This window comes from Hibiscus syriacus, unplaced genomic scaffold (genome assembly GCF_006381635.1).
Source record: "Hibiscus syriacus cultivar Baekdansim isolate YM2019G1 unplaced genomic scaffold, ASM638163v2 tig00006230_pilon, whole genome shotgun sequence".
Taxonomy (NCBI): Eukaryota; Viridiplantae; Streptophyta; class Magnoliopsida; order Malvales; family Malvaceae; genus Hibiscus; species Hibiscus syriacus.
The window spans coordinates 168,696-194,660 of record NW_024062089.1 but is presented as its reverse complement, the minus strand read 5'-3'; the positions used below and the strand labels follow the sequence as shown (position 1 = coordinate 194,660).

Below are 25,965 nucleotides of genomic sequence, written 5' to 3'. Positions count from 1 at the left end.
CACTTGATTAATAATCAACACTAAACCGAAGTAATTTTTCTCCTATGCTATTCATTCAGTATATATTTTCATAAAATGACTTCCAACATCTTAAAATCAAAACAAAAAGTTTAATTAAAAACCATTGAATTTCTTAGAAAATTAAGTCTTAGAAAATTCTAAATATTTATATAAATTATAAAAATTTCAACAAGTTTTTTTTTTGAGAAAATTGATCAAGAACCTAGAAGAAGAAGAGAATAATCATTTTATTTTTTTTTATGGGATGATTGAGGCCGAATGTCGATTGGACGATGACATAAAAATGATGACGATTAGGGTTTTTAGTAAAAGAAATATGTGAAGAAAAAGAAAGATAATTAATGATTTATTTTAATTAAAGTTTAGAAATCAAATTAAAAATTAAACTTTTTTTTATAACTTATCACGTCATCAATTTAACGAGAGTTAACCTCACATTGATATTTTGTGATAAATTAATAATATAATTTATGAAAATTTAAATCAGAAAACATGTAACAAAAGCCACCACTGATATAGTCCAATATATTTTTAACCAGAATTCAAAGTACTTCACTTTGAAATTTTGACTTTTGACCACAGGGGGAGAAAAGCGACACTTTCCTCCCTTCTTCCTCCTTAAACCAGCAAATCCCTCTACTTTAAAAGGTCCCCCAACTTGTTCAGTTCCTCAATATATACCCCTTTTCTCTCCCTTTGTTTTGACCATAACCATCAGAGACTGCTCAAATAGGTAAAAAGACTCGAACTTTGCATCTGATTCTCTTTGTTTTTCATGAATTCATGACCTTAGCCATCTGTTTTCTCTGTGTCTTGTTATTGGATTATTGTTATGGAATGGGGAAACTTAGTGTTTTTTTGTTGCATGATGCAGGTCTTTGTTTGTGATGTGCAGTGGTTCAAAGGCTGAACTTGTTCCTTCAAATTTCACCATGGAAGGTAAATTAGACGAGCTTAAAGCCGCTAGGTACTCGGTCTTGCTCGAACTAGCCGCCTCGGATGATCTGGTGGCGTTCAAAAGGGAGGTGGAAGAAAAGGGTTTGGATCTTGCAGAGGCAAGCTTGTGGTACGGTAGAAGAATCGGGTCGAGAAAGATGGGGTTCGAAGAGAGGACACCACTGGTAATCGCCGCCATGTACGGCAGCGTCGATGTGTTGAAATTCATCGTCGGAAGCGGAAAGGTTGATGTGAACGGAGCTTGTGGTGGTGATGGAGTTACCGCCCTTCATTGCGCGGTTGCCGGTGGTGCGTGTTTTTCCGTCGAGATTGTCAAGCTCTTGCTCGATGCTTCTGCTGATGCTAATTGCGTTGATGCTGATGGGAACAAACCTGTTGATCTGATCATGGCGGGTTTAAAGTCTTTGAGTGGTTCGAGGAGAAAGGTGATAGAGTTGTTGCTGCACGGTGGCGATGGTGTCGGTGTTGACCCGGAAGACGAGTCGGAGAAGACGGTTCCGCCGCAGAAGAAAGAGTATCCGGTCGATGTATCGTTGCCTGATATCAACAATGGGATATATGGAACTGATGACTTTAGGATGTATACCTTTAAGGTGAAGCCTTGCTCGAGGGCATACTCCCATGACTGGACCGAGTGTCCCTTCGTTCATCCCGGCGAGAATGCTCGGCGGCGAAACCCGAGGAAGTACCCCTACAGCTGTGTGCCGTGCCCGGAGTTCCGTAAGGGGGCATGTCCTAAGGGTGATGCTTGTGATTATGCACACGGTGTGTTCGAATCCTGGCTTCATCCTGCTCAATACCGGACCAGACTTTGCAAAGACGAGATCGGCTGCTCGCGTAAAGTCTGTTTCTTTGCTCACAAGCCGGAGGAATTGCGTCCGGTGTACGCTTCCACCGGCTCGGCAATGCCTTCACCGAGGTCTGCTGCGGTTAATTCAGTGGATATGACAACTTTGAGCCCTCTAGCACTCGGTTCATCAGCCTTGCCTCTGCCTACCGTTTCGACGCCGCCCATGTCGCCTTTGGCTTCCGCTTCCTCTCCGAAGAATGGAGGCTTGTGGCAGAACAAAATGAGCCTCACCCCGCCTGCATTGCAGCTACCGGGTAGCCGCTTGAAGACTGCTTTTAGTGCTCAAGATTTCGATTTGGAAATGGAGATACTCGGGCTCAAGAACCATTTACAGCAGCAGCAGTTGATGGATGATATCTCTAGTCTCTCATCCCCATCCTGCTGGAGCAAGGAGTACAATAGGCTTGGTGATTTGAAGCCTACTAATCTCGACGACGCATTCGGATCTCTCGATCCTTCCCTGCTGTCTCCATTTAAGGGAAATGTGCATCAAATCCGCCAAAACCAACTTCGTGCAAGCTATCCAACAAACCTCCCATCCTCTCCAGCCAGGAGTCCCTCACCATTTGGTTTCGACTCGTCTGCTGCAGTAGCAGCAACAGCAGCAGTAATGAATTCCCGGTCTACTGCTTTCGCAAAACGGAGCCAGAGCTTCATAGACCGCTGTCGATCCGGACTCAGCGCTCCTTCGAATTCCACTACCATGATGTCTTCAAACATATCCGACTGGAGCTCCCCTGATGGGAAACTGGATTGGGGTATGCAAGGGGATGAGCTGAACAAGCTTAGGAAGTCAGCTTCATTCGGGTTCCGCAACAACTCTCCCGCACCAACAACGACCAAAGACACGATGATGCCATCCAATGTCGACGAGCCGGACGCGTCGTGGGTCAATTCACTCGTGAAAGATGTTACACCGGCCGGAGGTCCATCGCTTCAGCAACAATACAACATCGGTAACGTTCGGGAAAGGCTTCCACCATGGGTGGAACAAATGTACATAGAACAGGAGCAGATGGTAGCATAAGAAAGAGATACCCCTTGTGCTCATTTACTCTACTCTAACTATTCCTTCAATTCGTAAAAGTATTCGATACTCGATAGCCATAGTCGACGGTAGAAGAACGATCAGGCGAACAAGTAAATCGGACATGGGCAAGAAGGTTTAAGCTCAGTGCTCATGGTAGAGTTAGGAGAAAGATGAACAAATAAATTAATTTATTACTTTATATTCTTAATTCATTGTGTTTTCATCAACGACTCATTGTAATCCTACTTAAGTTTGTATCTTCATATGAACTCCATTGTTGTGGTATATTGGTGCTTTTCTAGTGTTAAATTTCCAACATTCAAAGGAACTGTCTTTAAAGACCAAACATTACTGCTGTTTTAGCTGTTCATTCTGGTTTTTTTGCAGAAACTGAGCTAAAACTGATCAAAGGGATAAAATAGAATTAGTGACCAAACATTAATATCTTTCTGTTTACGAATTATAAATCTAATTCTAATCTTAGAGGTAAGAATGGACATAAAATTTTATGTTAGGGTGAGCATGAACTTATAAAAATTTAGGGGGACGAAAACATATTTTTAATAAAAAATATATATATAGCAAAAATCTAAAATATATAATTTAAAATTTAAAAATTTTAGGGTATGATAATTGTTCTTACCCGTACCCCTCAGTTCATCCCTGTCGAGAGAGGAGGGGAAGGAGGGACTCTAAGAGAAGAAAAATGAGTGCTCCAAGCGAATATAGAATCTATAACCTCTAGTTTCAAGGTTTTGCCCTAACTAATATGAATCGATTCGGTTCGTACTCTTGACTTTGGTGGATGAATCTTTCAGTAGAGATTTTATACATACACAATGACTCGAACTTGAGACCTTAAAATTATTTTAAAATTTTTATCCTGTCTTATATATTAAATATTTTTTTAATGTTATCCATACATAAAACCTTAAAATATTTAATAGATGACATCATGAAAATTAGAAGACATAATCTAGTTGGGAAATTTGAAGCTGACCAAACGCCAATGTTGATTGTATGATATAATTGTACACCCACAAACCGAGTTGTCATTAAAGTTTTGGGTAAATTACATATTTAATTTCTAAACTATTAATTTTAGTAATTTTAGTACCTAAATTTTTATTTTTTTCAAAATCATACCTAAAGTTCGATTTTTGTTTTATTTTAGTACCTGTCGTCAAAATCATAACACATCTAGTACCTAAACCAGGGACAAATGCACTAAGTTCCCATATGGGCCAAATGCATCCCATTATTTTATAAAAATGATTAAATTTAGCTTAATGTGTTGAGGAATTTTTTTTTACATACCCGTTATTTTTAAGAGAAGAAAATTAAAATTTTTGAACTCATTCTTAAATTTTTGGATCCGCTACTAACCTTAATTTTCAATTTTTTCAAAAGTTAACTTTAAATTGTGAACATGGTTACTAAAATAAAACAAAAATTAAAGTATGATTTTGAAAAATAAAAAATTTAAGCACTAAAACAAACCAAAATTAATAATTTATGTATTAAATACATAATTTAACCTTATATTTGTTGAGCGAGATAAGATCTTTATTAATGGAGCCACCAAATATATATTAAAAAATTATAATAATAAAAAGGATAAGAAAATGGGTGTGGGGATCCCATGTCGAGAGCCGCCCACGAGACTAATTCTCAACCAAACGTTAGCAAATTGTTGGATGACCCACTAGTCTCTTCATTTTGGGTAAAATTTGATTTTGACCCTTTTATTATACTTAGATTAGAGATTTAGTTCTATACTTTAGACCTCGTAAACTCGATCCAAACTCGATCATCAAATATGAGATATAATATAGACCCGAACATTATGACTCGAATTTGATATAAAACCTGAAACAAACCAAACTAAACCAAAATTGATATGAATCTTATTCGGATCGATATAAACTCATATCTAATTTGACTTGAATCGAAAATTTAAGTAATCAATAATTTTATATATACAAGATTCCGAGCACAAAGGACAAGAGGTTGAAGTGTATGTTGATGTAATCAATTGACAATATGAACCCAAAAAAAACAAAGGTGAAGATGGTCGGTTTGGTGGGTGTGCGATTCCCACTCTGATGTCACAATGCAAAAGGCAGGCGTGATGCTTTCAAATTTGTCATTCCTTTTCACCAAAAGTGTGGTTCTAATTCTCCATCCCACTAGGTAATATTAGTACTATCCTTCTTTTTATGGATAAATTACGTATTTAGTATCTAAATTATCAATTTTAATCTATTTTAGTACTTAAATTTTTAATTTTTTAAAAATTATATCTAACATTTAGTTTTTATTTTATTTTAGTACATCGCCGCTAAAAACTTAACGACACTATATTTTATGGGTAAATTACATCATTCATCTCTCAACTATCTTCTCACACCTCTTTTGATACTAAAGTTTAAAAATTTTCAATTTAACTACTCAACTTGCAAATTACTCCTATTTCAACCACTCTAATTTATTTTATTAATAATTTTTGTGACATGACATTTTTATTATTATTATTATATTAATATATAATTAAAAAAAATAAATTTGAAAGTTAGAGTGATTAAATTATGAGTAATTTGAAAGTTAAGTAATTAAATTAAAAAAATCAAACTTTAGTGACCACAATAAGAGTGAGAAGATAGTTGAGTGATAAATGGTGTAATTTATTAATAAAAAAGTGACACGTGCTAATCATCCATTAAATTTTTAACAACGAGATACTAAAACGAAATATAAACCAAACGTTAAGTATGATTTTGAAAAAGTTAAAAATCTAGGTACTCAAACGAATTAAATTTATACAAAGAGCTCAAGAGAAAGCGAGATAAAATGTATGCCCTATTATATACTACTAGTCTTTAATATAAATACGAGGCATAAAGTTATGATAGTTATCCGTAGACTAGAAAGACATATAGATATAATAATTAGATAAAAGATTTAATTCTAACAAATCACGTAGATATGTTAGAAATAACGTTAAGAGTATGTTAATTGTCCGAAAGTCTTATAATTCTTTAAGTTTTGAGGAACTTATAAAATTTTAACGCTCGATGGTTGGAAGTATAACAACGAGAGTGTTACTTCGAATGAGGTATAACAAAATTGAATATTTAAAATTTTTATAATATGAATTTGGATTTATAGATCTCGAAACCCATACTTAAAAGATAAAATTTATTAAATTAAATTGATAGAATATATAAATAACAATAATTAAAGAGTAAAAGATATAATGATACTATTTTTATATTAACTCTTTCATCAAATGTTAAAATAGTATAAATGATATCATTTAAATAATTAAATAGTTTGATTGATAAAATTAAACGATTTAAATTGAGGGTAAAGAACGTAAATAGACCTTCGACTATAAGATACAACTTAATTATGTCCTTCGACTATTAAAAATTATAAAAAGGTCATTCGATTATGGAGTGTTGCTTTGTTGAGTCCCTCGATTATTAAAAGTTATAAAATAGTCACTCGACTATTCATTATGTTCCAAACTCGACATTTTCCGTTAAAAATTGACTATATTATGAGCTGAACGTTAACTTGTTGACTTTGATATGATAAGATTTGATCTCAAAATTTCGAACAACTATCACATTCATCATGTTAACATCCAGTTTAAACAATAGCCAATTTTTTTAAAGGGAAAGGACGAGTTTGTAATATAATGAATAGTCTGGTGATCATTTTATAATTTTTAATAGTTAAGAACTCAATAAATTAATATTTAATAATCAAATAATCACGAAAGACTTAATAAAACAGTATCCTATGATCTGAAATTATTTACGTTCTTTACCCTTAAATTTAAATTGCTCCATATTAAGTAATTACTGATGTAGTTTACTAAAAAAATTATTTAACATTTCACCTTGGCATTTCTACAAACACAAAATCGTCATCTGAATTTCTGCTTCTTAACTTGTCTTTTCAGGATTTTTGTTTGTTTATTTCAATTTCCCAGAAACAGAAGGAAAGCGATAGTGCATCCAGGTTTCACCTTTCCTCCATTCTCTGTTTTCTCCTTTGTAAGATTACTGTATTTCTGGGTTTAATGAAATATTAGTAATACTTTGATGTAAATTCCTACTTTTTAATGGTTTGTTGTATACTTTATATTCAAGGGGAATTTGTCTGACCCTCCCCATCTAAATGACTAATCTACATTTTGATGTTTGTAGGACATATTCAAATCTCTTATCATTTTTGGGTTTGATGAATTTATAGATTTGATGAAAAGTTCTTCATTTTTCGTGTTTTGTTATAGACTTTATGGCCTATGGGAATTCGTTTGACCCTCTCTATCTAAATGACTAATCTACATTGTGATGTTTGTAGGACATATACAAATGTCTCATTATTTCTGTGTTTGATGAATTTGTAATAATATTTTTATGTAAAACTCTTCATTTTTCATGTTTTGTTATAGACTTTATGGTCTAGGGGAATTTGTTTGAACCTTTCTGTCTAAATGATTAATGTACATTGTGATGCAGGAAGTCTATTCCAGCCTAAAAAACATTCATTCGAGGCAAATCGCCGGTAACTTCTGAGTTTTCCGATTTCAGGTGATTCTTCGAATGTTTAGTGTCATCTTTTGTCACTAGTGTTTTGTATTAGCAGTTGAAATGTGGGGAAATTGCTGGCCTTAAGAACCAGGTCGTGTCCAAAGAATAAAGTTAGGTGCAACATTGCACAATCGAACTAAGATTTTTCTTCAACTAAGGGGAGTGAAAAAAATCATCCTTTCATCAAAATGTGTTCAGTATTACACTGGCTAGAGATGCTACTATCAAAGCGGAAGCCGGCGAAATCTCAAAAGTTGCAAGGCAATATGGTGCTGAGTCTGTTGGAGTCTTTGTGGATGATGATTTAGACACAATTTCAAGAGCTTCTGATGCACCAGACATTGAATTTGTGCAGGTGCATATACTTGTTCAGTCCTGATTATCTTTCGTGTGAAGTAATAAATCTGTTGAAGCTATTGTTTCAATCTTACTTAGCTTCATGGAGATCTTTCTCAAGCAGCTTTTCCAAAGTCGGTGCAAGAACACATGGTTGTGTAAGTTCTTCATGCAAATGAAGAGGGAGACCTCCAAAACTGAATTTCCGATGAACACATACTAGTCTTTTCTTTCATGAATGCAGTCCGTTGTACACCATATTGATTAACTATGTAATTGATGTACGTACCTGGAACTTCAAGTACCCGAAAAACTAGTGTTTTCTGTTTTCGCCCTTGATTTTTTCAAGTTAAAATTGTAAAAATGTTCAGACATCATGTAACACTCTACCTTCAGACAATGCACATGGTCATTATGTGGTTGGAAACTATCAGAACAACATTTTATTGACACCATATATGTTTGCACTTTGTTCTTGTCTTGCAGGACCACTTTATGTGGCTATAGTTATATATTTCATCCACAGAATCTATAAAATGCTGATAGGCAACAGTAAGAGAGATTCCCAACTGAAAATTGCAGATTTTGGTATTGTCAACATCATACACAGGCTAATTCTCAATCCAGGTGAGAAAGAATGACGGTCGACATATCCGCAATTGCGGTCTAGCCGGAAGAAATCTGTAGGGTTTTTAGTAGTTGGCTAGAAAAGAACTTAAGGGCTTTCAATCTGATTTGTTAGCTCCATATAGTTGAGGGTCTGTTTGATAGAACACAACATCACCGGTGTCACTCACATAATGATCCTTTTTCAAGCTTCGTACGAGGATCCCGAGCAAATAAAACGGGAAAGGCCCAGATTTCTGTGGCTCCCAATAGTATTTCCCAAGCACCGGCTTAGCTGCTTCGGTCTGCAATTCAAGTTCATGTAACATTTTTTTCCAGTATGGGGAAACATGATTGATGTAGGAAAAGGAGATGGTGATATACTCACGGCTTCAATTAAGTGATAGTGTGGGATTTGGGGAAAGAGATGATGTATAACATGAGTTCCGATATCGTGATGGATGTTGTTGAGCCATCCGTAGTCTCGATCGAGCGTCGTAAGCCCTCCTCTCAAATAACTCCATTCCTGGTTAATAAACATAGAGCAGTTCAATAGCAGAGTAGAATTTCAATAACGTGATGTTCCATGGTGCAGCTTAAACAGTTTCCAAACCTTTCCTCGGTACCACGGAAGCTTCTCGTCGTGGCCGTGGTGGTGTAGGTAAGTTACCAAGTCGAGCCACATGACGAATATCTGCAATTTATACCAAATTCGAGAGATATAATACAGAAAAACAAAGACTTTGAAGAAATATGTGCTTGAAGGGACTGAAACATACCCAGTATGGAATTCCGTAGAGCTTAAGCAACTGAATTGGCCCCATTGCAGAAGATAAATACACAAGCAAACCAACCATTGCTGCCCAACAGGCAGTGGAGGTGATTATATCTGTTCTTTCATTTGGACCGAACAAATCACTCCCCGGATCGAAATGTGAACCACTTTTCCCGGGACTTCGACTCCACTGTAAATGAATCGATATCAACGCAAATCACAGGCTCGTAAACAAGAATTCAACAGATGAAATCATGCTTACCAGATAGATTGGATAAGCAAGCATGGGAAAAGGCAAGGTGAACCTCAATAATCTAGTTGCATTATCCAAACTCTTGTAAATTTTCTCAGACAACTGCAAAAAGGAAGAGTAAATCATAATCACACAAAATGAAAGTCACACCTATACAACTCCCTCGAAGAAGATCGAAGACGTTACCGGATGCCACGACTCGTCGTTGTCGACATGTCCGTGATTCTGATGATGTGTTCTATGGCTGATTCTCCTGCAGATTGATATATATAGTCAAAATTTTCATCAGATTCATTCATATGGGACCGGATTAAGAGTATTAAAGGCACTAATGACTAACCATCCATGGTATGGGACAAGGATGGAAGAATGAAGAAGATGACCAGCAACACTGTTCAATGCCGTGTTGTTGGAGAAACTACCATGTCCACTGAAAAGCGAAAAAAACAACAAAACCAAACACATAAATCGATGTCCAAATTGAAGAAAAAAACATCAAAAACAGGGACAACACCCATGGTGAGACAAAACAAGTGTTCACCAGTCATGACCAAGAACAAAAAGAGCCCAGAACATGGTTCCCTGAGCAACCCAATAAAGAGGCCAAACAAGCCAGTTGTTGAAATAAGCAGCAACAGCAGCCAAACCAAAGACAACAACAACATCTCTCAAAACATAACTCATGGATCTCCATGGATCCTTAACCCAACAATGCTTCGGTATAGCCGCCCTGATGTCGGCCAGGTTAAAAGGAGGCGGCGCAGCAGGATCAAATCCCCCATTATCTTCTTCTTCTTCAACCCCATTAATGGTCTCAACAACCTCCAAAGGAGCACTCACATTCAAAGAACCCACAAAGCTCCTTCTTCTACACCAAGTGGAGACCTTGAATGGAGAAGAACCAGGTAAAGTTCTGACCTTTAGGCCATTGTTGTTTGTGTTTGAAGGAATTGAAGGTCTGGGTTTTGAATAGAATCTGATTATGGGGAGGGGTCTTAAGCCGCATTCTGATAAAAACCAACTGGCCATTGCTTGCTGCGAGTCCCCAAAGATTGTGAGGGCTAATGCCAAAAAGTTTCAGCCTTTAAAAAGGGCATCAGATAAGAACAGAGAGATATACATGGAAAGAAATAAAGCAGATAACGTATGGGGGCTAAGGGCTTCCTCTGATCCTATTTTCCAGCAACTTGTTTTGCTGTTGCTTGTCACTTAGTAGTAATTTCTTCATGTGAGCTGGTATAATCGTCATATTTTTTTTCCAAAAAATTATATACTATTTAGATGAAATCTGGTTTAAATTAATGGGTGTTTAATGTGTTTGAATAACGGAAGATATTCTTCACATCTTTCAAAGAAACGGCACATTGGAACTTGATAATGGTGTTGGGAAGCATTGTGGCAATGATAAATTACTCGTAAAATGTAAATTAATATATTTTTAGTGCTTAAATTATATTTTAAAATACGATTGAATGTTTAAAGTTTTTTTTGTTAGTAATAGATTTTTCATATTTCATCCATTATATTTTTAAGTGTTTATAGTTATATTTTTTAAAATTTTTAGATATTTATCGTTATATTTTTTAGTTTTTTTAATGATAAAAATATTATTTAAAATAATCAAACATACGTATTGTTCCCCTCTCTCCCATCCCCCACCACCGATGGTGAAGGGTCACCACCAGTTGTGTTTTGTTCGGAGTAAGATGAGAAACTCAACGGTGACGGTCGTGTAACGTACGACCGTCGAAATCATCGGAAAATGGTAACGAAAAACCTAAAAATCTGTCAACCTTTATGACGTTTTTCAAGATGATCGGCGTAGTTTCACGGCGGGCGGGGAATTAGGTCTTGGTCACGACAACAAGACGGTTCTGATAGTGTCAACGATGACAGCCACAGATCGACGATGACCGATCGACGGTAGAAGATATAAAACTTTGGGATTTTTTTAATTATAATATTAAGTTTTTTTAAAATAAAATAAATTCTAAAATTTTATATGCATGACACGTGTCAGATATCGATCGAATTTAACGTTGTTACAATCCAGACGCCTAAAAGTATAACGTTAAAAATGTTAAAAATTTATTATTAACAAAAGATTCTTTAGGCACAAAATCATTTTTTGAGATGTAATTTAGGCACTAAAAAGTTTTTCAAGCTTAAAACATATTATACTCTAGGAGCAGGTAATCTTGATTTGTTTTAATTACATGTATTCAGAAAATTAATAGAACTATTATCGTAATATTTTATATTTTCCAAAGATGATATGATATTACAGTCACATATACGGGTGAGTGTAGAATTTTATATCAAGAATTATTTTCTGAAAATAATTTAATTTAAAAAAAATTAAATTATTAATAAAAATAGGTAAAAAATTAAGATTTTAAGAAGATAAACTTTTCTGAACGTACCTTTAAACCATGTAATTATGGCCATGGGAGTGACAATAACGGTGGGAGAATTTGACCCACAAATGGATCAAAACAAAGTTTGTGGATTTTAAGAAGAACGGTCGACGTGGTCATTTCACCATCTTTTATATTATTATTTATATTTCATTTTTCAATATTTATTATATTATTTTATCTTTTTTTCGTCATCACATTCTTGTCAACAAAAAGCAGATCGTATAGATATTTTTGTTGAAATATAAGTATAATTTTTTGTTCAAATATAATAAAAAGGTAAAAGAATCAATATTTTTTCGAGTTTTATTCTGATTTACATAAAAAAAAAATTTGGTTAGAGGAAAAGTTTTCTTTTAAAGAAATTAATTGATTGGTAAAGTATACAAATGGTCTTCGATTTTAGGGTATTGTTTTATTAAGTTCATAGGTTAAAAGTTCAAAAATAGTTCTTTGTCTATAGAGTGTTGCTTTGTTGAGTCCATCGACTATTAAGTTACAAAATAGCTACCCACTATTTATGATGTTCCAAACTCATCATTTTCCGTTAAAAAATTGATAATATTTTGAGATGAACTTTACCTGTTGACTCTGATATGATAACACATGATCTCAGAATCTCAAATAACTATCATATCTTAACCATCATGTTAACGTCCAGCTTAGACGACCGCCAGTTTTTTAATAGAAAAGAACGAGTTGGGAACATAATAAGTAGTCGAGTAGCCATTTTATAACTTTTAATAGTTGAGATGAAGTTAGTTTTTTTTGTGTGTAATTCCCTTCCTTTGTTCATTTTCGCTTCTGCATCTATCTAACCATTCATACTCAATGTTTTAAGGCTTACTTAGGTGTTCAAATTAATCGAGAAACAATTAAGATCGTTTGATTCATTAAATCGATACTTTAGAAATATGACATTTATTTTTTTAGTACATATTATCAACTAATTTTTTCATTGATATAATCGTTTCATTGATGTTTTAATGCTTTTTCCCTCCCTATATTTCCTTCCAATTCCCTTCGTTTCCATCGGCTCCAATCAACACTCTTTCAATTCCCTCATGCACCCATTTCGTCGTTTTATCTAAAGACTATGCTTCTTCGAAAACATGCTTGGCTCAACTCTCTGACATCAGGAGGCGCAGGAGCACTCAAAAACATGTTGTTATGCCCGTCTTTTATCACGTTAAACCTTCTGATGTGCAGAAGAATCTCGAAGAGAGTTTCAAAGGGCAACCTCAAGTGCAACAATGGAAGGAGGACTTAGCTGAAGTCTGTGGATTGCAAGGGTGGACTATAGAAGGAAGCTATTCTGATAGGTAACCATATGTTTCGTCTCTTTATAATTGACTTGTTTTTGTTTTGACAATCATTTTTATACATATTTTCCAGATCTGATCCCGAATACATTAAAGATGTCTTTCAAGATGTCATAAAAAAGTTGAATAAGCGTTTCAGATGGTTTGATTGGAATAGATGACCAGAAAGGAAAATTTTTGAAGCTGATTAAACAAGAAGACAAACGTGCAATAGGACTTTGGGGAGTTGGTGGTATAGGCAAAACTACCCTTGCTGATGCTGTATACAATGAACTGACCTGAGTTTGAAACTCATTGCTTTGTTCAAAACGTTAGAGAGGAATTTGAAGAAGAAGAAGAAAAAGAATGCAATCTGTAAGAAATGAACTTCTCTCCAAACTACTGGCCGTTACAGTTGATATATAGACACCCCCTCCACAGGAAAAATTGCTTGCACAAGGGTGCAATGAGTGGAATAAGGAATAAGTCTCTACTTTCTAGTGATTCTTCTAGACAAATTTTGTGAAATGACGGTGAAATTCACAATTTTTATTAATGCTTGTGTATGCTGATGCAACTTCTGGATAATGCATAGGTAAATTTCCGGCTTGAACATTAATCTTATGTCTGTGATTCTAGTCGAGGTAAATTTGTACATTAAAAGTTTGATTGCTTATTATGTTTTCTCATTCTTTTGTAGGTGGAGGTTATTTTGGAAGGCATCAGTTGACAGATTACATTGTCATGCTAATAAAAGCATTTGGAGTTGATCAGTTTGCGGATGTTGCTGCCTTTCAAGTTGTTTGAGAATTAATGAAAACTCGAATCGAATTTCATTTTCTTTTCAAGTTGTAGATGTATAGGACATGGGCTAAGTGAATTGAGGAAAATGTTTAACCCAACTTCACTTGGGTTGAGCATGGAATTAATCTGGTTTCTAGGGTATTTGTCTTCAGGTTGTTTGCGTGGGTGAAAAGGTTTTGTTGGGTTTAGCTGTGATTTTAGTTGAATTTTGTGATTTTTTGCATGTGTTGCAAGGTTTAAGTTGTTTTCAGCAGGTTGCTGCAGGTTTAGATTGTGTTTGTTTTGAACTATGTTTCATGCTTGATTATGTTGTACTCTTTTCCTCCGCATAGATTTATGAAGGTTTTTAATGAGTCACATTTATGGTTTATTTGACTTTATCATTAATAAAATATTAGATTTTATTTTTTAATTTTCTTACTGTACTTAATACATTAATTTTTTTTGTCATGTAGTAACTTTTTTTATTTCATTTTTTAATTGATAAATTATAAATTTAATCATTAAACTTTACTATCTCTTTTCTATTTCTCTCACTATACTTTTAATTATTTTCAGTTTAATCATTTAACTTTATATATTAGATTTTGTTGTCACTCCTATGTTAACAACCAAAAAAAGGCACGTCATAACGCATTGGTTTAAAAATAACAATATTAATTATTTAGAACAACTAATAACATTATAAAAATTAAAAAATATCATAATAAAATTAAAACACATAAGCCTTCATCTGTTCACTCAGGAAGACAACAGAAGTCGATTTATCTCTTCGATTGCATTTATGTGAGTGCCTGGTAACAACAAACACAACAAAGGAACCCGAGACGAAGAGATGTTCATGTGATTAATTCTGTCCACCGTTGCCTTCACCGTAGCCGGGGCTGCTACACCAAACCATTGGAGATACCAAGAAAGAATTGTTGAACTTTTCACTCCTCTGGATCTATCATCATCAGGCCAACTACCCGACTTCAAATAATTACGCAAATCATTCTTTAACGCCTCTGAACAATTCAGGAGTTCTTCAACCCGCTTCCGAAGAGATCCTAGAAACACAGATTGAACAATGCTGCCATTTGAAGTGGTCAACCTTCCAGTCAAGACAGCCTCGTTATAGGACAATGCAAGCTACAGAACAGAAGCATATGGCATATGTTACGGATACGAGTATGTGACCTACGGGCCGATATGGATAATGTTGAAATATTCCAAGAAAAATGACAGAGTGCATAAAGAAGTTACGGAAATGCACCTTTAAATTAGAGAGAGATAATGAGTCGCCGACAAGAAGATCGCTGCTGGAGACCTGCTCTGCCAAGGTGCCAATGGTGGTGTACAAGGATAAATAGACCTAAAAGGCAGAGAGAGAGAGAGATTAACACAGATTATTATAAAGACATTCACATATTGAGAAATAGACGATAAAAATACGGGAAGAATCGTGTATACACGTCTAGAAAACTTGATCTGATTAATCCTCAGTAATGCCAACAAATTAACTTATTTCCAGTTGACATTGTAATGTAGGTGACCAAAATCCTAAACAAAAGAAGGATTTACAACTAAATCAGACTATTACCTGCAGAAGAGCTGGTCTATCCTTGCTTATACACTCAAACAATACTTGTAAGCAAAACTCCTGGAAGTCAACATCAGATCTGCAAGCACGTTGATTTGGGAATGAAAAATACATAGGCACACGTATAAGCATGACAGAAATCTCCATTTTAGTTTTCATTTTCCCACAATGACTGCATCTATATTATGGAATAGATTATGACAATAGGAACCTTTAATTCATTCACTACGTTGTAGACTTTACAAGTGTCGCCGACAATAAATAGAAGGGATTTCTTAACTTACTTGCTATTCCAGGAAAGGTCACAGAAGAGTTGTGCAAAAACAATTAAGCTTGGATCAGAAGAGAAGGTGCTGACAAGTTGATCAACAGTGATGGCAGTAGGTCCATCATCTCCTGCTCTTAGACTTGTCGAACCAAAGACCTAAATGGCTAGATAAATCAACTTCCATGAAAAGAAAACTATTACCGGGGAAGAAGGGACGGATAATGTAAAGTTCTGCAAACAAAACCTTGTGCATTGCTCGTGAAAGCAGTGACTGACACCCTATGGGATCATCCACATATGAACAAGCTCCAACCTTCCGTTTCACATGGAGAATACCAGAGTGAAATGGGTCATTCCTGTCACCCAAACTCCACCAAGGCTCATCTGTAGAGGGGAAATTATCAGAAATATGGAAATTAACATATAGCAAGAAAAATTGCAGCAACAAATTCCACATACTTTCGGGAACAAGCTCAATCACTTGAGGCCAGTATCGAGGGCCACAGACACGAACTGTCTTCAACTGCAACAACATGGCAAGTAAAGCATTACATGCAAGAAATTTTGATAATAGATGTATTAGCAGACAGGTAGTTTATGCCACAGTGCCAACAGAAAGTTTAAACGTTACTTCAAAGCTCAAAGTGTTACTCAAAAGCCAGCAGATTCATGATCTTGAACTTACAATAGAACGCTCGGGCAGAATGCAAGGAGTAATCTCACAAAAACTCGTTTCAGAATAATGCTCAGTTTCCCTGATTGTGACTTCAAGAGGAGCATAAACAGGGAGGCCAGTGTCGACATCAATAGTTTGAAGCCAGCGAGCCTCCGTTGCAAGGACATACAAATGTCTGAATGCCTGGAAAATGAAGTATCATATAGAGAAGTGGTAAAGGTAGAGCATATGTGCCAATTTGGGAAAATGAAAAAGAATTCAAGTCTCTTGAAGAAAATATAACCCACCGGACTTTACCATCTAAAAACAATAGTAAAACACTGTTCATATTGCTTGTGCTGAACCATGTACTATTTCCACCCGATCAATTTTAAGCTACCCAAAAAACACCTTAAATCTTAACATACCTGAAGGTGGCAACGGTTGTCATTAGGTCCTGTAGGCAACTGTGGATAGAGAGTGATAAGCAATGCTGCAATGGAACTGTTGCTGGTAGAAAATGTCCTCGTGCCTCCACCAAGAAACAAGAAACCAATTGCTAAGCTCACCTAAAACCGGAATATGCAAATAAATTAAGATGCCCTAGAAATAAGTAAATTGTTTGAATGCATGTTATAGCCAGACTGCCCATTTAAATTAATGCAAAAAAACATGATATAAGTCGTCTCTGGGAAGAAGCTTGTTTAAAGCTACACTGACTTGTGACCAAGAAGCCATACATTCTTACGTATTTAGTATTGTTTTCTGATGAAAGCTTGGCCATAGAGATGTTCTTAATGTTCCATGAAGAAATAGAAGAACCATTGAACCCTTACTGCTCAAAGGGTTTATAAGATCTCCGCAAAGATTCAACAAGCGGACATATGGCAAACCAATGCAGGGGATATTCAAGGCATGATATAAATGATGATAAACAGCATATGATTTTTTTTTTTTTTTTTGCAGCAGGTGAATTATAGAATCCATGTTCATAAACCAATATATTATCTTTATCTTATAAATTCTCAGCATAAAAATTGCAATTTCCACAATTTGAGAGTTCATGACAAGCACGAGATCATAAAAACAGGCATACAATGGATTATATCCTAAATCAGCTGGGGGAAAGTACATGATAAGCACTTGAATAGTTCAATTGGATCCATCACTATGGAATATGTAGAAACATTACCACCATCTGGATACCATAGTTAGCATGACCATCTACAGAGCTTCGGTTGCGGAGAAACCTTAAAAGCCGGAAGGTCTGTAAATGTCCAGAACCAGCCATAACCTGCTTCCAAAAGGCCTCAGAAGTCACCCACTATTACTTGGCATAAATTGGCAAAATAACAAAAATAAGAATAGGAATCAAATTATCAAGTTCATTTACCACAGACAAGGATAGAACAATAAGATGAAGGCACATCTCAAATGTGCCTCGGTCAACATACTGAGATAAACCCTTGGGGAAGGTATTCCTGTTTGTAGTGGAAACAAGCTTGATCTGCAGTCATTACAATTACTTAGTTATCTATCAAAAACGAATTGTACTTGTTGAGCAATAGATATCCTATGTAAGACCTCATTCAGGAAGTAGACAGCATATTCATAAAGCAACTCCTGTGCATTTCCATCCTTTGTGCCAGCAAATCTCAACCCTGCCAACAATTCATCATAACAGACTTAAGATACACTCTTTCCAGGGCCGTCCACATGAATAAGAGAATATGCAAGACTAAACGTCGTAATTAGCATATGAATCAGCAGGAATACCATACCAAGAGAAATACATGCCCCAGCTACTATATTGACATATGCCTGTACAGCAGTTTCTGCATCCATTTCATCAATATCCATGGCATCATCTCCAAGGCTATTGACACCATTTTTTACAATTTCAGGAATCTGAGACTGAATCCAGTCTTTAGAGGGATGAATCCTGAGACGAAAATCTTAAACTCAGACCTAAAAACTAGAAGATTAGACAGTGAATGATTCAATAATTGAAAATCAAAATTACCTGCCCCACATGATCAAATTCCGAGCAATGACACGAAACATTATAAAATCAGGTCTTACGTATTGCAAATCGAAATTTGTTTGGGGAATTGTGAGCCTAGAGACAATCACCTCTGATTCACTCTGGCATAAAAAAATGAGAAAGGTGAATATCTGATTTACATCATATACGTGATGATCTGCTCACATTTGTCTAGTTAAACATTACCTTCAAAAACATTAGAGCAAGAGCTATCATAGCCCCAGGTGCAGTGACATCAACATTGACAGTGGTTCCATCCATCATCTAGTACACCAAAATAACAGTATCAGCAACCTTCATAGAAAATATGTATATATTTTAATCTTCAAAATAAATAGGGAGCTTAATTAAGTCAATGAGAATGTGGATGCAGCCATTAGCAGTGATTGGAAGAAATCAGGTCTTGGAGGTCTTTTGAGGGATCATTCTGGTGTAATCCTAGGTTCTTTTCAGGAGCCTGCTGGTTCGGGACCTCCGACTTTGAAGGAACTTAAAGCTATTCAAAGGGGCATTTCTTTCTTTGCCTCGTTTCAAGGGAGGTTCAAAGATAGGCTGATTGTTGAGAGTGATAGCAGGGTTGCAGTAGACTGGATCAATGATGTTGATTCATGTCCAGTTGTATATGGTTTTATTGTTACAGACATAGTTGACAGTCTTAGAATTTTTTTTTTGGGGGGGGGGGGTTGTTAGATGGGTTGCAAGGACAGCTAACATGGATGCTGATGCTTTAGCAAAGGCTGGTTTAGGATGATTTTTATGTTGTTGGTATTTTCAGATTGGTTTTTGCTTCCTGTTAGGTTGGGGTTTACTTATTGTTGTAAGGGTTATTTGGATTTATTTTCCATGGTTGTAATTATTATTTTCTAATGAAATATAAGGCACTCTTCCTCTTTCCGCTGATTAAGGAGCTTCTATACAAGCTCCATTAATCATGAAGGAGGTTTTTAATGAGGCCTTCAAATCTTATCAAAAAAAAAAAATTAAGTCAATGAGAGGTAAAAAAACCTGCCCAGTGCCCAGGTTGTGTTCATCCACTGATGTAGCAAGCAGGGGGGATCTTTCCTGAATGAAAATAGTTGTTAAAAGAAGAGAAAGTAGAGAGAGGACTTGCACTTCAAAAAATGTATAGAAATTCAAGGTTTAAAAAGCCATGGGAAAATTCAGCTCCCTCCCCAAAATAATCATCCAATTTTTTCTTTAGCTATCCGATATGTCTGCCCACTCCTAAAATGTAAAGAAGCACTAACTAGTATAAAATGAAAAATAATAAAAGTGTAAAAGAGAAAAGTAGTATGAAATAAAAATGCACTTATGGTACCTTGTGCAAATTGAATGAAGGGAAACTTCAGGAAGGATAGCAGATCATTTATTTTTGTATAGAACTAAGAAATATGTTTCAAAAAGCATTGATTGTGAACTCATACCCTCAACCAGAAGAAAATGCAAAAGAATAATTCAAGTTTAAAACGTGCAGCATACATTACGAATTTCCTTCCCACCGATATAATGAAATAGCCGATCAACCAGTGTATCCATTAATCCCAATGTGTCTTCTCCTCGGCCTTCAGTTAAGATAGAAGTTAGCTGAACCATAACTTTAAGACATTCATTAATATAAAAGCCCATAATGATACATACCCAATGCAACAAGACCCAATGAAAAGCCTGCAGAAACAGCATAACCCTCCCTTTCAAGGACATTGTCACCTCCACTTCTTCGGCCTATTTCACTCTGTGAAATACGCAAGTTTAAGAGTGTAACTGAAAGAGATCTGGAAACAGTTAAGAAATAAGAGAAACATATAAACAGTCCAAAGGCACTGCATATGTTACAATGATAGGGACATGCATTTTCACCAGTGTAACAAAAAGGAATAATGCTTTTTAATCCCTGTTACAAATAATCAAAACCCAAGATGGTTATCTATCCAAAACCTCAAATTGAATGGTCAGAACTCATGGGTAGAAATTGACTTACTAATATACCAAAATATTGTTTTTTTTATTGGGAGCTTTTACCCAAGGAACCATAGAATAATGCAAAAAGCTACAGTACCAGAAATTTGTTAGACAAATACAGTGTAAAAGATATATATTGCATGTATGTGGAGTACGTGTGTATACATGCACATATTCCTTAGTAAGTATATATCCATTTTGATGTTTGTAAGTATACATGCGTGCATTTAAAGTATATTTTTGAATTTTCTCAAGAAAATTAAAAGGATGCTTGTATTTGACCTAAAATACTAATAAAAAATCCGATTAAGTTGATAAGAAAAAGAACTTAAGAGGTAAAGCCATACCAGTAATCTTTGCATTGTTTGGGGGTGTGCTGATCCTTCAAAAAGAAGCCCGAGTGACATTAGTGCTGCAGTCTGTAGAATCCGGAAAAGTTTGCAAGGATCATTATTCTAAAGAACAGAGAAGGTAACTGTAACGTTCATATAAAGACACTCAAAGAACAATATTCACTACTTGCTAAAGCTGCATGTGCAAGGTTCATTTCAGTTTAAACAACAATGGTGACAATCTGGTGACCAAAATTGATTGACAGCCAAGGAGAGGTTAATTTCGAACCTAGAAGCACAAATACAACAAAGGAATTCAATGGTTTCAAAGGTGGATATTTCAAAAGAAAAAAGTGAATTATGGTCATTGTATAAGAAGGAAGAATTAATTTGGTTCCAAAAATCAAGGGCGAGTTGGATTCAGGATGGTGATCGGAACTCGAGGTACTTTCATCAATGTGCTACAAATAGAGGGAGGACTAATGCTCTTAATTCTTTGGATGTGAGAGGTAACTTGATTGAGGATCCAAAAATGATAAAATCTGCCATTTTTTATTTTTTCAAGGAAGCTTATAATGTCAATCAAACAGTTGGGGTTGAGAAGTTGGATCTGAATTTTAATAGGCTCTCGGAGGATCAAGCCGCACACTTAGAAAGGATTTTCTCTGAGGAGGAAATTTGGGAGGCTATAGAGTCTTCGAATAGTAACAAAGCTCCGGATCCTGATGGATTGAATATGGGATTTTTCAAGAAATTTTGGCCGGTTTTGAAAGGAGATATTCAGAAGTTTTTCAAAGACTTTTATGATGGTAAAAAGTTTGGGAAAGGTGTGAACCACTCCTTCATTACTCTAATTCCGAAGAAGACGAACCCGGTTGGCATTGAAGACTATAGACCTATAAGTTTCGTAGGGGTTTATACAAAATTTTGTCAAAAGTTTTGTCAAGAAGGTTAAGGATGTGCATAGGAGGGTTGATTGGTCACTCTCAATTTGCTTTCATTCCGGGTAGAAAAATTTGTGATTGCTCCTTAATAGCTAATGAAGCCATTGATTATTGGAGAAGGAAAGGAAGGGAAGGTATTGTGTTCAAAGTGGACTTCAAGAGAGCTTACGATATTGTGGATTGGAATATCTTAATCCAAATTATGGAGTGTATGGGGTTCGGTCGAAGATGGAGGTCGTGGATTTTAAATTGTTTGAATACAACTTCAATTCAGTTCTTGTTAATGGTTCTCCTACTGAAACCTTTAAAGTTTCTAGGGGGCTGAGACAAGGATGTTCTCTATCCCCGATTATGTTTAATTTTGTGGGTGAATTTATGAATCTGTTGCTGTCTAAAGCAGTAGTGTTGGGGATGTTCGATGGTTTTCAGATAGGCTGTGATAATTCTACAGTAATGATGTCTCATCTACAATTTGCTGATGACTTGATAATTTTTTGCAAAGCTTCTAAAGGTCAGTTAGAAAATCTAAAGAGGGTTTTGGTACTAAATCTGCTGAAGAGCAGGAATTTTGGTATAAATTTACAAGATCAGATTGTTGGGGAATGGGCAAATTCTATAGGCTGTTTATGAGGCTTTTTTCCGACGGAGTATCTGGGGTTACCCTTGGGAGCAAGGAGAAATTCTATTCACCTATGAGAACCGATTGTGAATAAGTTCTATAAGAAACTTGCAGGCTGGAAATCAGGTTCATTATCCATTGCAGGAAGGACAGTTTTGATAAAATCAGTCCTGAATGCACTTCCTAATTATTATATGTCGCTTTTCAAGATGCCAGTGGTTGTACGGAAAAAACTGGAATCTATTATGGCCAATTTCTAGTGGGGTTCATCGACAGAGAAGAAATGGATCCATTGGGTTAATTGGAATACTGTTTGTAAAAGTAATGATTTTGGAGGACTGGGTATTTCGAATCTTAAGCTACGGAATAGAGCTCTCTTGGGCAAATGGGTTTGGAAGTTTGGTAGTAAGAAGGATTCTTCGTGGAAGAGAATGATTTGTTCTAAGTATAATATTGATAGGAGATCTATTGTTTTAGATGGTAATTTGCCTTCCAATGCGTCTTGGATTTGGAGAGGCGTATTAAATAATTTTCAGTCGAATGACACTTTTGGGTTATGTTTCCGTAATCATCTAGTGCTACATGTTAGAAAAGGAGATTCTATTAGGTTCTAGCATGACTCATGAATTAGTAACTATCCTTTGAAGTCTCAATTTTCAAGGATATTTGCTTTGTCGGTCAATAAGGATGGGGTTGTGGCTGATTTTGGGTACGTTTCTAATGGGGAATGGGTGTGGGATTTTCTGCTTAGGAGGGATTTAATGGACAGTGAATTTGAACGATGGATGGAAATGATGATATTGTTGCAGAATTTTCGTCATTTCTTGAAGTGTGAAGATTGTTATGCTTGGAAAGCAAATGGGGATGGTGTTTTTTCGGTTCAATCTTGTTCTAGAATGATTTCAAGATTATCAGACGCAGATACTTCCTGGTTGGAGATTGTGTGAAAGGGTTTAGTTCCACCAAAAGTGGAGGTTTTTCTTTGGCAAATTATTCATCAGAAGCTTGCTGTCAAATATGTTTTATTGAGCCGAGGGGTCAAAGGTGTAGAGAACCCACTTTGCGTGTTTTGTGGAGTGGAACCAGAATCGGTGAGTCACTTATTCTTTTCTTGTGAGCTGGTTTGGGAGTTTTGGGCAGAACTACTCCATTTGTGGAATGTTTGTTCAGTACTACCCAATAATCCTAAAGGGTTATTGCTTTCTTGGTTGCAATTAAGGCCATACTCGGTTATCTGGCAATTTCTTCCGGGAGCTGTTTTGTGGACTGTCTGGATTTGCAGGAATCAGATAGTGTTTGAGAATGGCAAGCTGGATAAAGCTAATCTATTCTTTTTGGTGAGGTATAGGGTGGCTTCATGGTTCTTGGCTAAAAACAATGACTTAACTATTCAGGTTGATAGCCTTGTGGGTGACTTAACTTTGGCGGATATGCATCGTTCCCCCTCTAACTTTCGTTTGCCTAAATTAAAGTGGTGCCCTCCTTCGGGCTATTTTAAGATGAATGTTGATGGGGCTTTTACTTTTGACTGGAGAAGAAGTGGTATTGGAGGAGTCCCAAAGGATGCTGATAATAAGTAGTTGGATTTCTTGTCTAGAGCGACAGGGCCTTGTTCTCCGATTACTGCTGAGATATTTGCAATCAAAGCAGGGTTAGATGTGTTTTTTGATTCAGTTTGGAAGGATAAGGGGAATCTGATTTTAGAAAGCGATTCATATCTTGCTGTGAAGTGGATCAACAGCCTTGATCTTTGCCCGGTTCACTTAGTTGATTTGGTGTCAGAAATTCAGAAGATTGTGTTGCATTTTAATGTTATTATCAATCATATCAGTAGATGTATTAATGAGGAAGCTGCTTGTTTAGCTAAATTAGGAATTGGTTAGTGAGTGCTGAGATTGTGTTTTGGTGAGAATGGGGTTGGTGGGTTGATGTTGGAGGTTGTTGTATTGTGTTCTGGTTTTGGTGTTTTGGTCTTGGTTGTTTGTTATGTTTGGTAATCTTATGTAATTATGGTTTATTAATATATTGAGGCACTCTTTTCCTCCTTCTGCTAGTTGCCTCTTCTCAAGAGGCAACTATGAGGGAGGTTTTTAAAGAGGCCTCCTTTTCCTATCAAAAAGAATGAAGGAATGAACCTATATTCAAATCCTAATGCGTACAATCATGTAAGTGATACAATGAGAGAAATGCAATCTCTTACCTGAAGCAGTGTTGGTAACTCCAACTCTGGATAGGAAGATGGATGGTGAGCAGGTATATGCACATAAAGACACTGTATAGAGTAGAGCCATTGTTTAGGTTAAATGAAATAGCAGATATATGTAAATCTGCAATGATGGAAGAATGTTAATATTATCAGTGAACCCTTGGGTACTAGGTTCAACTTCAAAAATACATAGAATACCTTTGCTATTGAAGGTTGCATAGTCCCTCTATAAGAAGTTGCCAGACCGAGCATTAAACCTGCAGTTGTGCTTTCATGTTCCTATCGGTGAAAAAAATCAGTATAGCATATTTTTTTTTTGATAGAAGATGAGGCCTCATAAAAAACCTCCTTTTTACCCTCCATGTTATGAAAGTAACATGAAGGGTAATGAAAGGAGGAAAAGAGCGCCTATAATTTTATTAAACAGAAGAAAAGTACATTACCCACTCTACAACAAAATAAACCTTCCCAGAAAGCATAAGACTTAAAAACCACTATCAGCTGGAAAACGTAGACACAAATTACATAATACTGAGAACAAAAACCTGCATAAACAAAATGAAACATACACTCCAACTCGTCAAATACAAAGGCAGCTAATCAACCAATACCATCTTTAGCTAAACTGTCCGCTTCCCAATTGGCAGCCCTCAAGATTAGCCTTAACATAATATCCATCCCTTCCATAATAGAGACGATCTCCTTCACCAATGATTGGAATAAAGGGGTGCTTAATTCCGGATTTTTAATCCACTTCAGCGCGTTAGTAGAGTCCGATTCTAAAATAATCCTCTGATTAAGAACCTCACCTGAATCAATAAGCAAACACAACCCTCTCTTAATCGCCAAAAGTTCTGCCATAATCGGAGGACCACCCCCAACCTTTTCAGAAAACCAATGAATCAACCTACCACTGCTGTCCCTAATCAGACCTCCTATACCTCCTTTGTTCCACCCCTTCACCATCGCTCCATCAACATTAATCTTAATAAAACCAACTGGAGGAGGAACCCAGCAAAAGACGGTTTGGATCTTGCTTTGTGACTAACCATTAAATCAGCAAGTGTTAAATCACCCACAAGGGAGTCGAAAGGAATCAGCATATCAAAACTAGCAGCAAACCAAGAAGCTATTCTAAAACGAGCAATAAAGAACAACAACACCACATCTAGCTTCCCATTCTTAAAAATAACCTCGTTCCTAATTTTCCACACCGTCCACAAGACTGCCCTTGGAATGAATTTCCAAATACTAGAGTTCGGAAGAAGCTCATCCCACTGAGTGATACAATCTAAGGGATTATTAGGAATCACCCAAACAACATCCCACATATTCAAAAATCTGGCCCACAGTCCCCAAGCAACCTCACAATGCAGAAAAAGATGAGAAACAGTTTCCCCAA

At 36.0% G+C, this 25,965-nt stretch overlaps 3 protein-coding genes and 1 long non-coding RNA gene across 4 annotated transcripts in view; 2 read left to right on the top strand and 2 right to left on the bottom strand.

Moving 5' to 3' along the window:
• The first annotated feature begins 658 nt into the window (after window positions 1-658).
• LOC120200616 (zinc finger CCCH domain-containing protein 29-like) lies at window positions 659-3,204 on the top strand. The gene is made up of 2 exons (XM_039201416.1): window positions 659-754; window positions 896-3,204. Exon 2 carries the CDS (start codon window positions 909-911, stop codon window positions 2,853-2,855), a length of 1,947 nt encoding a protein of 648 aa, XP_039057347.1. The 5' UTR covers window positions 659-754; window positions 896-908; the 3' UTR covers window positions 2,856-3,204.
• Window positions 3,205-8,513: 5,309 nt separating this feature from the next.
• LOC120200614 (omega-3 fatty acid desaturase, chloroplastic-like) lies at window positions 8,514-10,543 on the bottom strand. The gene is made up of 8 exons (XM_039201415.1): window positions 9,974-10,543; window positions 9,773-9,862; window positions 9,619-9,685; window positions 9,442-9,534; window positions 9,184-9,369; window positions 9,018-9,098; window positions 8,793-8,930; window positions 8,514-8,709 (listed from the first exon to the last, which is right to left on the bottom strand). Exons 1-8 carry the CDS (start codon window positions 10,459-10,461, stop codon window positions 8,524-8,526), a joined length of 1,329 nt encoding a protein of 442 aa, XP_039057346.1. The 5' UTR covers window positions 10,462-10,543; the 3' UTR covers window positions 8,514-8,523.
• A 2,301-nt stretch (window positions 10,544-12,844) lies between these two features.
• LOC120200615 lies at window positions 12,845-14,205 on the top strand. The gene is made up of 3 exons (XR_005523576.1): window positions 12,845-13,171; window positions 13,245-13,745; window positions 13,851-14,205. It is a non-coding gene; the product is annotated as an uncharacterized LOC120200615 (long non-coding RNA).
• A 476-nt stretch (window positions 14,206-14,681) lies between these two features.
• Window positions 14,682-25,965, bottom strand: part of LOC120200613 (anaphase-promoting complex subunit 1-like) — a 39,435-nt gene continuing 28,151 nt past the window's right edge. Inside the window, exons 18-37 of the mRNA XM_039201414.1 lie at window positions 24,762-24,842; window positions 24,558-24,629; window positions 20,810-20,881; window positions 20,142-20,235; window positions 19,983-20,065; window positions 19,509-19,565; window positions 18,690-18,767; window positions 18,483-18,604; window positions 18,241-18,401; window positions 18,044-18,120; window positions 17,853-17,966; window positions 17,652-17,753; window positions 16,888-17,028; window positions 16,490-16,663; window positions 16,264-16,327; window positions 16,049-16,188; window positions 15,821-15,960; window positions 15,537-15,615; window positions 15,210-15,308; window positions 14,682-15,085 (exon numbers count right to left, since the gene is read on the bottom strand). Of these exons, the coding sequence (XP_039057345.1) occupies window positions 14,696-15,085; window positions 15,210-15,308; window positions 15,537-15,615; window positions 15,821-15,960; window positions 16,049-16,188; window positions 16,264-16,327; window positions 16,490-16,663; window positions 16,888-17,028; window positions 17,652-17,753; window positions 17,853-17,966; window positions 18,044-18,120; window positions 18,241-18,401; window positions 18,483-18,604; window positions 18,690-18,767; window positions 19,509-19,565; window positions 19,983-20,065; window positions 20,142-20,235; window positions 20,810-20,881; window positions 24,558-24,629; window positions 24,762-24,842 (2,340 nt within the window). The 3' untranslated portion in view covers window positions 14,682-14,695. The remainder of the gene's footprint in view (window positions 15,086-15,209; window positions 15,309-15,536; window positions 15,616-15,820; window positions 15,961-16,048; window positions 16,189-16,263; window positions 16,328-16,489; window positions 16,664-16,887; window positions 17,029-17,651; window positions 17,754-17,852; window positions 17,967-18,043; window positions 18,121-18,240; window positions 18,402-18,482; window positions 18,605-18,689; window positions 18,768-19,508; window positions 19,566-19,982; window positions 20,066-20,141; window positions 20,236-20,809; window positions 20,882-24,557; window positions 24,630-24,761; window positions 24,843-25,965) is intronic.

Bases quoted from the DNA above. Each gene is read 5' to 3' on its own strand.
- LOC120200616 (XM_039201416.1), top strand. From the start codon at position 909: ATGTGCAGTGGTTCAAAGGCTGAACTTGTTCCTTCAAATTTCACCATG.
- LOC120200614 (XM_039201415.1), bottom strand. From the start codon at position 10,461: ATGGCCAGTTGGTTTTTATCAGAATGCGGCTTAAGACCCCTCCCCATA. The intron at 9,686-9,772 runs GTTAGTCATTAG...ATCAATCTGCAG, and splicing joins CTTGTCCCATACCATGGATG to GAGAATCAGCCATAGAACAC. The intron at 9,099-9,183 runs GTATGTTTCAGT...TATAAATTGCAG, and splicing joins TCTACGGAATTCCATACTGG to ATATTCGTCATGTGGCTCGA.